General features: G+C 34.3%; 1 protein-coding gene across 4 annotated transcripts in view; it reads right to left on the bottom strand.

Moving 5' to 3' along the window:
* The window catches only part of LOC113498545 (scavenger receptor class B member 1-like), an 89415-nt gene that overhangs the window by 56778 nt on the left and 18087 nt on the right, over nt 1–14550 (bottom strand). The window contains exon 1 of one of the 4 annotated variants that reach the window (XM_026878579.1): nt 1760–2565. The exons of the other annotated variants lie outside the window; for them this stretch is intronic. Within the exon in view, the coding sequence (XP_026734380.1) occupies nt 1760–2015 (256 nt within the window). The 5' untranslated portion in view covers nt 2016–2565. Of the gene's footprint in view, nt 1–1759; nt 2566–14550 lie in introns of those variants that run through there. 4 annotated transcript variants of the gene reach the window in all.

Here is a 14550-nt window from a genome sequence, read left to right as displayed (position 1 = left end):
ATAAGAAACAATTTTGTTTTTTGGCAAAGTTGGCTTGTTTGACGGTACACTATTGCTAAGGCACCGCTGTCTGTCCGTCTATCAATAAGACTTATCACCTGTGATAGCTAGACTATTGAAAATTGTCACACAATGTGAATTTCTGTTGCCGCTAAGATAATAAATTATAAAAGTAAACATCGAAGTTAAGCGACAGTTGTTACGGACATTAATTTGATAAGTGTTCATTTTTTTAATTCCCTACGGAACATTTAGAGTCACGAGACCGACTCGCACTTCACCGGCTCTCCATATATCTGATATTTAAAATCTTCCAGGATGCATTTAAACACATATCTTTCACAAAGAGTTTAAGAGAAAGTGCTACTAAAATCCAAAATGTCAACGGAAGGAATCGAACACGCGACCTTGAGCACCTGAATCCGGTGTGCGCACATCGGTACTACCGCATGCATTATGTTCTAGAGTATTCTTCAACGACGTATACTTTATAATTGCTTTAATTATGACCATGTTTAATACCTATAGGGTAAATTCTAATTACATAGAAGGAATATGTTACTAACGATTTAAGATCGTTAGGTAACTAATTCACTACCTCACTACTTCAATACTAATCTAATACAATATACACTACCCAACGAAAGACGTCCTTTTATTAATAACGAAGCGAAATTGATACCACGGGAACATAAAATCAGGATAAAACCTATCCTATGTGTTGATCCTGGTTATAAACTATCTGTGTACCAAGTTTCGTCTAAATCCGTTCAGTGGTTTTAGCGTGAAAGAGTAACAAACATCGATCTATACTTACAAACTTTCGCGTTTATAATATTAGCAGGATTAATTAATAACTTTTATACTTATTTTTTATGGAAAATAACATGGTTTTATAACCGTGTGAATTGCCAAAATTATTATTATTTTATTGCTATCGTAATATTATAATCTCAAATAATGAAAAGATAATAGTATATTACATTAATTCCTAAATTAATTTAATTTATTCATAGATAAAAAGCCGAATACTAAAACTCGAATTAATTTCAAGTCGCCGTTAAGTGTCGTTACCACTTTAAGGTGTAAAATAAGTTTTAGTAGACGGATAGACATTTAAACTTATAATTTTACTGTTAATATAGTTTTTCTTCGCTAATTAGCTTAACTTTTTAAGAATTAGTAAAAATTTTTTTTTTTGCTTTTTAACGGGAATTTTGTATTTCAAGACTTTTATTAAATAAACAAAACAAGCGTGTTTTATCAGACCCAGTTCTAGACAAAGGTCTCTTATCTAATTGTTATAAATAATTAATAATAATGATTCATCTTATCTTACTCCATGGTCGCAGGTTAAATAATTACGAAACTATTATTACACAAACGATTAATTATTATTTTATTAGAGTAATTTAATTTTATAAAAAGTGTTCAATATTAATAATATCGACGAAATTCTAACAATATAAATTCATTATGAATTTTATTAAAAAAAACAAAACGTCTTTCACTTATAAATGTCATGGTATTTTTTATTCTTTTAAAATAAATAACTTAAATATATGAAAAGATGCGCAATATCGTTGCTAAAAAAAACGTTTTAATATCCAACATTAATTAATCCCAATTCTCGTTGCTATATAAAAAAAAAACTGTTATAATATCCAATTATTACTTGATCCTAATTTCTGTATAATTCACGACCAAAAGCCTGTTCGAATCGGAATGCAACATTTAACGGTAAAAAAATAAAACTTACATTTTGGCTGTCTGGCGATCTGCCCGTGCTTCCTCCTCTCGAATAATCGATTAATAATCGCATCTTTTCGGTTATTAAACTCCAAATCATCGTTAAACTTATTGTTTAATACTTCACACTCGGCTAGATTCGCTTCAAAGTTATCGATATCAGATCTCTTTAATCGATTTATCGGCAAGTCTTTCAATTCACTCGTGTTCACTGAGGAATACCTTCTATTTGACACACTATTCCAGAATTTCACAAAGTCCTTCATTTTTTTACAAGAGACACGTCTTTACACAACGGAATATCGATTCGATCAAGTATATAATTGCTTCCTAATATATTTTTAATAGCACAAGACTTTAATTCCGTAAATAGGCGAATCGATTTCAATGTCACTGGCGAGCGAAAACCAGAAAACGAATAAAGTTTTTAAAACGACAGCATTTTAAAAACAAACATCACATTCTAGAACACTGTAACTCGAAATTCGAATGCGTTTCGTTATTTGAATTGCGCGCCAAAACGGCCATGCACGTTGCAGTTAGTTGCAGTAGTTGTGTGGATCTAACAAGGTCTGCGCGTGAGTCGATCTTATATAAATTTTCGCGAACTCACACATGCGCGTAGCGTAGTTGTGACGTATTGGAAACCAGTTTTTTTTAATTCGCTCTTTTGTTTATTTGAGACTAGATTGAGTTGAGATTGAAGGAGGTCGGAGGGTATGGAGTTAAGTAAGGGAAAACCCGCTGTTGTGGGTTTAAATAGTAGTTAACTATAAAAAGTAGCGTTAACTGCCGTTAAATGCAGATATTTGCAGAAGTAAGCAAATAAGTTAGTTTTTTTAAAACAAGTTTTGCATTATTATTTTTTTGTATTTTTAAGGATTTTGTACCATTATTTGTGGTTTTGAAAGGAAATTAACAAGAAAACTGATTAAAATAAAATAATATTTAAACAACAAAATAAACTGCTCATACTGCGTAGGTCGGACCACAAATAATTAATTAAAATATGAAGGTAGAACGAGCAACATCTTCTGTCAAGACGAACGCCATCTCAGTCTGCCCGTGACCATGATACCTGCAAAGGTTTCGAAACGTCGGGAACTAAAATCTAAAATTAAACCGCGATAAAATCCGTAAAAGTAGTTTCATTTCAATCCGTAAAAGTAGTTTCATTTCAACAAAATAAACATTGAAATCAAAATTTAAAAATTAAGTACTATTTATATTATAAAGGAATGAATGGAAACTCGAAAAATATTACTGACATGTCAGAAATATTCTATAGCATTCGTGGATCACACAAATGTTTGTCTAAAGAGGGAATCGAACTCGCGACACCACGCTTTTAGTTGGTTTGCGTGATATGCTACCTCTCGGTTTGAAGCCGTTCTATAAAAAATACTACATAAATAAGACGTACTTTATACAAAAATATTTTTTAAAAGCCCTTGCTAGGACAACAAATGCATTGAAATTTCAAACTAGATAATATTATGCAAAATGTCTGTTGCCCTGCGGGCCGCTAGCTATAAATCGAAAATACGTACATTAACATAAAATTGGTATAAAACTATCCTATAGGTACTATCCTGGTTATAAACTATCTGTGTACCAAGTTTCGTCTAAATCCGTTCAGTGGTTTTTGCTTGAAAGAGGAACAAACATCCATACGTACAAACTTTCTCGTTTAATATATAAGGAGAATTATCAGCATTTTGTACGATTCCTATTTAATTCATCGATTTGACTAATAACTTCGGTATTCATAAGCCTAAAAACCCTTGACGTTACCACATTATTATAAACATTAGATTGTTATTATGTTAATTGAACACATTAATTAAAAATAGGTATCATATTAATTAAAACAACTCCCGCATTAAGACACTTAATCCTTGTGTCGCGGGGGTTTCACAAACCTTCAAGTCACATGCACAAAGACACCCAGACTCAGGACAAACATTCGTGGATCACACAAATGCTTGTCAGTTGGTTTGGCCTGGTGTCCTCAACCACTCAGTGAAACCCACGCGACACAAGGAGCGGGAGTCGTTTAAAAAATTGTGTAAGTGTGAAAGCGCACTATACAGGGTAGAGCGGCATCTCTTTCCCTCAGTAACTAACACTATACTATGTTAAATACTGGCATTAGCAAAGAAAAACACAATTTGTTGTACAAGTTATTATCCGCATTGTAACAAATTATCTAACCTCACGCAATAATATAAAGAATTTTCTTTGATTTATTATCTAAGAAAACAATTTTAAACATGCTTAACGAAGAGAATACTTTGTTGAATTAAAATTATTACTATGAAAACCTCTGAGGAGCTAGTATCTAAGCTACAACTGCACAAGCTGATCGATCATACGTTAAGATACATTTCATACGGTCGATCCGTGGATGGGTGACCATCTATGTCATAACGAGTTTCGCCGTGTTTCGGAAGGCACGTTAAATTGTGGGTTCCAGCTATAATTCCTACATCTTTGACAGTCGTTACAGGTTGTCCGAATCTAGAAAGACTGACAACCAGTCTTACTAACTGGGCTGAGGAGGTCAGAAAGGCAGACGCTCCTTTTAAAACACTGGTACTTAGCTGCATCCGGTTAGACTGAAAGCCGACCTCAACATAGTTGGGAAAAGATTTTGAGATACTGAAAATGGATTGTGGGGATTAGAGGATATATCACCACTCTTCCACAATTGTAAATACCTTCTGTAATAATATAAGTTACAAAGGTAATGGAAGGCTTCCCTAACTTTAATCCAAGGTTCAAGTTTCTAAGTTAAATTACAATAATGTATAGCAATAGACATCTAAAGCAGCAATTTAGGGCAAAATTAATACAACGATCGCTGTAAAATTGCAAATTTGTTACCGTGATTTAACAAATAAGCAATTAGCTAACGATAATTGCGCAAAGTTTGCTCCTGCGCTGCTTTCGTTAAACACGGAATTCCGCCTTGTAGTAAATGACTATTTTTATGCGTTCTAAAAAGTTATTTATTCTTTATCCTTGAGTGAAAAGTCTGACGTAGATATAAAAACCACATAACAATATCCTCATTCCAAAATAATTTGTTATTATTACAGAAAGTAGCTTGTTATGATATTATATCGCTAGCTCTTATTATAGTACGCTTTATTCACGACTAGCTGTAGCCCTCGGCTCCGCTCGAAACAAATCGCAATTCTACGGTAACATAAAATCGGGATAAACAGTCCTTATGTGTAAACATCCTATGTGCTTATCCAAGTTATAAACTATCATTTCACCAGACTCACCAAATTCCGTTTAGTAGTTTTTGCCTGAAAGAGGAACAAACATCCATTCATTCAAAATTTCGCGACTATAATATTAGTAGGTATACCTCACACCTTAGGAATGTTTTCAGGAAGACTTATGAATAGTTTTGGATACATATCTCTCTTTTATCCAGACATGGAATTTATAAGTAATATCTGATTAAGGGTAACCCGTTGGATGCAGGTGGCAACGAACCGGTCGCGCTGGAGAAATTCTGGAGAGGCTGAGATGATGATGATGATGATCTGACTAAGGTAAAAATACAAAACCTAATAAGGCTCTGTGAAATGATCCTTAAGATAATAAAAAAATGTATTAGAAATTGGTCATCAAAGTTTTGGCTGTAGCAACCGCACTTTAAATTCGAAAATGATATTCATATTGTCTAAAAAAATCAACTGTCTATCTATCACAGTTCTCGAGATAAGGTCTGTTGACATACAAACAGCTTTAACTCAGTAATAAGATTCCATTTTTACCTTTTGAGTACAGAACCCCAATGACATTCATTAATCATTGGCCTAGCCTTTTCCCAACTATGTTGGGGTCGGCTTCCATTCTAACCGGTTTCAGCTAAGTACCAATGTTTTACAAGGAGCGCCTGCCTATCTGACCTCCTCAACCCAGTTACCTGGGCAACACGATACCCCTTGGTTAGACTGGCTGTCAGAGTTTTTCAAGCTTCTGACTGTAACGACTGTCAAAGATGTATGAATAACAGCCGGGACCCACAATTTAACGTGCTTTCCGAAACACGGAGGAACTCATTATGACAAAGATGGTCACCCATCTACGGACCAACCGCGTCAAGCATAGCTTAACCTGTGATCGAATCACTTATGCGGTTATAGCTTAGGCACAAGCTCCTTCATTATAATCTTTTCAAAATCTAACTCATGAGCCTAATATCTTAATACATTTTATACCTAGTCAACATGACATCATATCTTATCCAAGTGTATCATAATACAGGCCAAAGTATTTAGTAAACCTTGCCTTCAATAAATCGAATAATTTTGAACCGGTTCTCTTTGAACTTGACCGGTTAATCCCCGTATCCAATATTTAATTGCAACTAGGATATGAAATACAAATCTTTTCTTGTATTTTTCTGACCTCCGCCAATTGTATTATAGATCAAAACTATTAAAATCTTTTTGGTTCTGAATATAAGAAATGTATCAAAGAATAAACAAAAGAGTATATAATCATCTAAGCCTAGCTTTTCATAGAAAACTAGTCTATAAAGTGTCAAAAATTGGGTTTAAAATCGCGTGGATCATTCGTCGCTTTGGACCTACATAAGTGAAACTGGGTTCTGTTTTAGAGTTTGTTTTGGTCCAGGAACAGTATTTTTGAATTAAACCAATGCAACATCTAATAGATCCAGTGTTTATGTGTCGGTCAAACATAGTTACAAGTCGGGAATTTAATTCTTGTATCGCGGGGGGTTTCACAAACATTCAAGTCACATGCACAAAGACACCCGGACTCAGGACGAGCATTCGCGGATCACATAAACACCCGCGATACGTCGAGTACTACGGCTATCCGCAGGGCTAATGTCAGGATCTAAAGCCTACATGTGTGGTCAACCATCAATTTAATGACTGGACCACACGCGGTGCTTGCACGAAATTTGATTTCATAAAGCATAAAAATACATATTCTGAGATTTCATCTGCCTTGCGATCTAAGGATTCAATGAAAACTGCCTGGTGGGTGTGGTTATATTATAGGGATTTACTTTGACCCTAACGTCTAAACAATAGGTACAATAATTATACATTAATAAAACACCAAAATTGTAATTTCATCTATCTAGTTTCCTTCAACCTTTCAAAATAAGATTCTGGTAATTGTGGAAGAGTGACAGCGCTATATACGGCGTAGATCGCCATCTCTCTCCCACACTCGCAATAATCTTACTTTAAAATGTCATAGTAGGAACCTAGTCAGATAAAATCACTATTTTACAACAGTCGTAAATTAATTAAGTTATTTAATTATAACCATTTGGTATGTTGTCTTAGAAACTTAGAGCTTCGTTTGAGGAAAGTCCGAAGGTTTATCTAAAGGTCAAAAGTTATAAATCGCTAATATTTGAAGGTCAGTTAATTGATTTATAACCGACTACCAAAATGGTTGTCAAAATGATTAAGATTTTCTTTAAAAAAAAAAAACGCCTTCAACATTATTTTGTCCTGGGTGGGAATCGAACTCACGACCTCCGGTGTAGCAGTCAGGGTCACTAACCACTAGACCAACAAGCCATCTTGACTGACATACATTGAAAGCTTTTGCATTAATTTAAATAAACATTTACAAAACAATAACTTTGTGCAAACAACATAAAAACACAATAAAATCTTAAAAGTAAGTTGTTTTAACCTAAAAAGGGCTCAACCTTAGACGACATATCCTTGATTTTAAAATAACAAACAATAAAATAGCAAAAACAAATCGAATTGAGATAACTATACCTGTCTCCCTCTTTCGTATAGAAAATAGACTTAGTAGAAAGAGAGAATGTGTAGAATGCAGGATTCAATTAAAGTAATAGATTTATAACATATTCCTAGGAATTATGACTCATACAGCTATCTCTGTCTTTTGTATTCAATACTAACTGTTGCCCGCGACTCCGTCCGCATGGACTTCAGTTCACCTTTCCATGGGAATGCCGGGATAAAGTATAGTCTTGACCTTCTCCCATTACCCCTACTTAAAGTCAAAATTCCCTAAAACCGCCGAGCACATATTTCATTATTAAAATAAACAATATTTAAGTCAAATTTGAAAGTCGAAGTCCATTCCAAAAAAACATAATTCATATCTTCGACCTCAAATTGCATCCTTTTTCCAGTTAATAAGTAGCCTATATCCTTCCTCAGTCCCTAGACTATCTGTGAAACAAATTTCATTACAATCGGTTTAGTAGTTTTGGCGTAAAAGCGAGACAGACAGACAGAGATACTTTCGCATTTATAATCTTAGTGTAGATAGACGGACTTGTAAGAAAGCGAAAGGATATGGAAATCCAGAAGGTTTTGCGGTTTTTACTATAAATAAATTGTGGAAATATTTCTTTGGCTTATTTGATGGCTATTTACTTAGTATTGAAATTATAATTGTTACTGTGACGTCATTCGACACATGACATTCAAGATTTCCTGATTCTAGAATGGACTGATTCGATTCAGATTAAACGAGAAACGATTTCGACGATGAAGAATGGAAGAGAATGGAAAAAAATAAAAGCACGATTACATATACGACGCACGAAATAATAAAAATATTACAAAATCAAGGACTTGTCCATCAAAATCGGCTTAGTCATTTACGAGATCTGAGACAAGTGGACACAGTTTCAATATTTGTTTTAATATTAGCAGTTATTTAAAAAGCATAATAAAAAACATGATATTGTATAATATGTTAGATTATATAATATCTGATATAGTTACTATTATACATTGAAATATATAAACAGATTTGTCTGTGACAGAAAGATCAAGAAATATATTGTTAAATAAAAACTGCATCCAAATCGGTTTGTCCCTTTACAAGCTATGTGGTCTCAAACATGCACCACTCAAAATTTTTTATATGACTGAATCAATTTCTTAGTCAGTGACCTCGATAGCTTAGATAGAAAAGCGACTGGTGTGTATACCCAGGAGTCGCAGGTTCAAGTCCTGTCTGATGTGGCATTTTTAAATTAAATTATTTTTCTTAATATGCAAACAGCCGACTTTTAACAAAAACTAGCTGTGGCCCGCGACTTCGTCCCCGTGGGTAGAAGATATAAGTTACGATTTATACCTGCCCTGTTTTTTCACATTTTCCATTGTATCTTCGCTCCTATTAGTCGCAGCGTGATGGTTTATAGCTTAAAGCCTTCCTCGATGATTGTTCTATTCAACACAAAAGGAATTTTTCAATTTGGACCAGTTCCTGAGATTAGCGCGTTCAAACAAACAAACAAACAAACTCGTCAGCTTTATATATTAGTATAGATATAGATTACTGAGCAGTAAATGTCAGCTAATTTACGTATAATGAAAAAAGAATCAACACAAATTAATAGATTAAAAAATCCCACGTTTTTAAATGTCACTCCATTAAATTCTATAGCAAAATTGGTCTAACCGTTTTTACAGCCTGGTTGCATATCACGAAGTGCCTCAAAATTGAGTTTCAAAAATCCAACCGGAACGACAAACAAACAAACAAGAAAGTGAGTGTATAAAAACGTGAGAAAAACGGTACAGCCAGTACGAAGTTCTGAGAAAAACAAACATAAAATAATTCATCGAATTGAGTACCCTTCTTTTTGAAGTTGGTTTAAAAAAAAAGTCCAATAATTTTAGACACGATGATCTAAACAGTTTACCTCCAAATCCGGGTCATAATAGTTTAGATTTGTCAGGTAGGTCTAACTATATCATTAGTTTATCATAAGTGCGACATAGATGCTTCGAATTACGTCAGGGGACTAGGGTTGGCACGTTACAAAAGTATGAAAAAAAAATACAGATTTAAAAAATCTAAATATTATATATAATATATTCTATTTTTATTTGTTACTGAATTCAAATTTTCAAAATCCGTCTAGCCTGTTTTATAGTTGTAAATTGCATTCTCATCAGGTTTGAAAATTTTAGCCTGCTAGCTTATCGGTAAGTGCCTTAAAAATTTAGTTACGAAGATCCAACTGGAATGACAAACAAGCATTGCAACAAACAAACAAGAAAGTGAGTGTATAAAAACCTGGAAAAGTACAATAAGTAACCGGTCAAGTCTAGACGGACTCGCAACACTAAAGGTTTCGTACAAATGGGCTAAAAAAAAAACAAATGAGCAACAAAAATTTTTCTTCCATCAAATTCATGACCGTAACAGGCGATGCTGAACCTCACACTGAGCTTTCTGTACAAATAAGCTAAAGAAAAACAAATGAGCAACAGAAATTTGTCGTCCATCAAATTTATGACCGTAACATTCGATGCTTAACCTCAACGTTAATTATCATTATTTTTTGTTATAGCGGCAACAGTGTTAAATCATTTGTGAAAATTTCAACTTTCTAACTATCACGGTTAATGATGTATAGCCTTGTGACAGACGGACGGATGGACGTCGGAATCTCGATAATAGAGTATCTTTATCTAACTTTATAAAACATTCAAAAGATACCTCTTTTGAATGTTTTACAGCTGGGCAAAGGAATATTTATATACCTAGCTGACCCAGCAAACGTTGTTCTGCCGATTTAATTTTTTCTATTTATATGTATTTTTAATGCCATATTATAAAAAAAAAACAAACAATTTCGTTCGAAAAAATAAAATATTTTTTTTAGTGTGAGCAACCGTTATCACTTAGGGGTATGAAAAATAAATGTTGTTCTATTCTCAGACCTACCCAGTATACAAAATTTCATAAAAATCGGTCGAATCGTTTCGGAGGAGTACGGTAACTAACATCGTGACACGGGAATTTTACATGTGAGATTTGAGATTTGCTCATTCGATCCCAAAACAAACAAGTATGACTTTTTGAAAGTCAAAGTCTTTTTAATTATGCTAAAGACACTCATAGAATGTTTAAGAAAGAAAATATAAATTTAAAAAAGTCATATTTTGTGCTTATCTGAAACGGTTTCAAACCTGCACCTCTTGCATACAAATCTGTTTATGGAACAGCAAACCATCGCGACATCAATTTGCTTACCTGTCGGTATTATCTATATCTAATATACTAATATATAAAGCTGAAGAGTTTGTTTGTTTGTTTGTTTGAACGCGCTAATCTCAGGAACTACTGGTCTAAATTGAAAAAATATTTTTGTGTTGAATAGACCATTCATTGAGGAAGGCTTTAGGCTATAAACCATCACGCTGCGACTAATAGGAGCGAAGACACAGATACAGATGGAAAATGTGAAAAAAACAGGGCAGGTATAAATCATAACTTATATCTTCTACCCACGGGGACGAAGTCGCGGGCAACAGCTAGTTCTTAAGATAAAGATAAAGATATTTTATTTTTTAAAAACATGGTACAAGCATAGGTCTTAGAATAAGTATTATCAACTCATGTTTGGCAAAATTTAAATGGTACTTACGGTAGCTTAAGATATAAGACACTGACTCTCATCATCGGCCTAGCCTTTTCCCAACTACGTTGGGGTCGGCTTCCAGTCTAACCGGATTCAGCGCAGTACCAGCGTTTTTACAAGGAGCGACTGCCTATCTGACCTCCACAACACAGTTACCTGGGCAACACGATACCCTTTGGTTAGACTGGTTGTCAGACTTTTCAAGCTTCTGACTACCTGTAACGACTGTCATAGATGTAGGAATAACAGCCGGGACCCACAATTTAACGTGCCTTCCGACACACGGAGGAACTGGTAATGACAAAGATGGTCACCCTGCGTCAAGCGTAGCTTAACTTGTGATCGACTCACTTATGCGGTTATAGCTTGGCCATGAGCTCCTCGTTATTTAAGACACTGACTCTATATAAAAGAAAACATAAAATATTAACAATTCAGTAGAACAAGATCAAGTTCTAGTTACAATAAAACAAGATCAATGTCACCAATAAAAGCGAATGTAACATACATATCTATACCAATATATAAAGCTGAAGAGTTTGTTTGTTTGTTTGTTTGTTTGAACGCGCTAATCTCAGGAACTACTGGTTCAAATTGAAAAATTCTCATTGTATTGAATAGACCATTCATCGAGGAAGGTTTTAGGCTATAAACCATCACGCTGCGACTAATAGGAGCGAAGATACAAAGGAAAATGTGAAAAAAAATAGGGCAGGTATAAATCATAACTTATATATTCTACCCACGGGGACGAAGTCGCGGGCAACAGCTAGTGTAAAATACATATGTGTGCATCACTCACTTGAAAACTCTTGTACACCGTAGTAGCATTTATCTATTAAATACCTTTTAAAATGGGCTTAATTATGATTATTTATTTCAGATTAATCAAAGCTGGCAACCCTAGCTGTACAGGTTTATGTTTACGTCAATTATGATTTATTGTGTTATTAACATCCCGATATAATTTATAGGTTAGTCAAATTAATCAAATTTTAATACGTAGAACAAAGATAATATCGAAAATTAAAACCCAAGATGACTATTATAAAGCTATCAACTTTTTTTATTTGGAACCAGTATTGATGAAACTTAAATCAATAATGCGAAAATATGTTAGTCTGTTTGTAGTCATCACGTTTAAACGGGTGAACTGATTTTGATAAAATTTGCCATGGAACCAGCTGACATCTTGGATTATTACATACTAATTAATACGGCTACTTTTAACCGAAATTAAATGAAATTAATGTTGTTGCAGGTATAACCGACAGGCGAAACCGTGAGCAAAAGCTAGTGCATTTCTTTTTTATCTAGCCCACTTTGTCCCACTGCTGGGCAAAGTCCTCTCCTAACTCCTTCCACGATTCTCTGTCCTGGGTCACATGGAACCGGGCCGCGCGGCAAGCGTTAAGATCATCTCGCCACCGCATAATATTACTACTAATTAATAAATTAGAATTAAGTATTATAACACAAAATATTAATAAAAACATCCGATAATACAAAACAAATCATCAGTAGCAACATTGTTTAGACTGAGATGTAGTAATTGACACTCTTATTTTACAATCGGATTCCGATATCCCATTTTTACACCACCAATTTTCTCCCTAAACGAAGCTAAGAACCCTAAGAAATTAGATAATTAATATTCTATGAATCCTGGGCAATCTACTACCACAGTATTGCAATATGAAGGAAGGATTTTCGTCAGTATGTGCTTCACAAACATTCAAGTCACATGCACAAAGACACCCAGATTCAGGACAAGCATTCGTGGATCACACAAATGCTTGTCCTACGCGGGGATCTAAACCGCAAGACGTCGCAAAGCGGGTTTGGCGTCGTGACCTATACCACTTGGTTATACGCACAGCCATAATTATTACTTGGTTAAAAAAATATGAGGAAAATATGGTATGGAGACCAGCATACCTTAGATTTTTTTAAACTCTGACAACAAGTTGTTCCTTAACCATACGGAAATAAGACTCAAAATATTTATACATACTAATGTTACATTATAGGTTGGCCCGTAGATGGGTGACCATCTTTGTCATAACGAGTTCCTTCGTGTTTCGGAAGGCACGCTAAATTGTGGGTCCCGGCTGTCATTCCTACATCTATGGCAGTCGTTACAGGTAGTCAGAAGCCTGAAAAGTCTTACAACCAGTCTAACCAAGGGGTATCGTGTTGCCTAGGTAACTGGGTTGAGGAGGTCAGATAGGCAGTCGCTCCTTGTAAAACACTGGTAGTTAGCTGAAACCGGTTAGACTGGTAGCCGACCCCAACATAGTTGGGAAAAGGCTAGGCCAATGATTACTAATGTTTCATTATACCTATTTAAATGCAGATAGTAAATGACAAATCTTAATTTTAATTGTAATAGTTTTGCTTCTTCTAGATACATAATAGTTGACCAAGGTCACGGCCAGGGTTAAGCCGTGCTCGAGGCGGTGGGTGCGTTTATCCGCGTATCAACGCAAACATGGATTTTTGACAACGGATTTTTATATTTTTCGTTTACAAAAAAAAGCTGATGTAACGAATCAAAGTTTATGTTAGTTTTTCTATTTACATTATTATTTAATTTTATTATCATATAGCAGATTTTGACAGGTGTACAAAAAGTCTAGGCTATAATTTGAGTCTAGTGCTAATTATATGATATCTAGACACCAGACATGTTAAACAAGCCGGTCCATCAAAATTTCAAATGCAATTATATTTGACACGCAACAATTACAAATTCAAATAAAAAGATATATAATTATCCATCAAATTATTTTATAAATCAAAATCTAGTATATAAAATAACACATCTTATATACGTCCTACTGTTGAACACAGGCCTCTTGCTATACAGTTTGAAAAGCGCTTTCGATAAGCCTATTTTCAACCGACTTCAGAAATAAGTATGTTCTCTATTCGTTGATATTTTTTCTTTGTTACCCAGAACTTCGGACTGAATGAACCGATTTTGTTGATTCCTTTTTTTTAATTTAACGTGATTTATTTAGTTGATATCAAAAAAAGGTTGTCTCAGTACTTTTTATTTGAATTTTGTTGTATTTTGCTGTTGTTAAAACAATACTATGGATCCTACTACTATTATAAAGGCGAAAGTTTGTAAGTATGGATGTATGGATGTTTGTTACTCTTTCACTTAAAAACTACTGAATGGATTTGAATGAAACTTTACCACAATATAGCTTATACATCAGAATAACACATAGGCTACAATTTTTGAGGTTTCTAATGTGAGGTCGTAAAAAAACACATTTTTTGCGCTTACATTGCAAACGCTGACTGAATCCTACACGATATATAGGAGGCAGGTATAAATTATAACTTATATC

The sequence above is a fragment of the Trichoplusia ni genome, chromosome 11, assembly GCF_003590095.1.
Source record: "Trichoplusia ni isolate ovarian cell line Hi5 chromosome 11, tn1, whole genome shotgun sequence".
In the NCBI taxonomy this organism is placed as follows: domain Eukaryota; kingdom Metazoa; phylum Arthropoda; class Insecta; order Lepidoptera; family Noctuidae; genus Trichoplusia; species Trichoplusia ni.
This window is presented reverse-complemented; position numbering and strand designations above follow the sequence as displayed.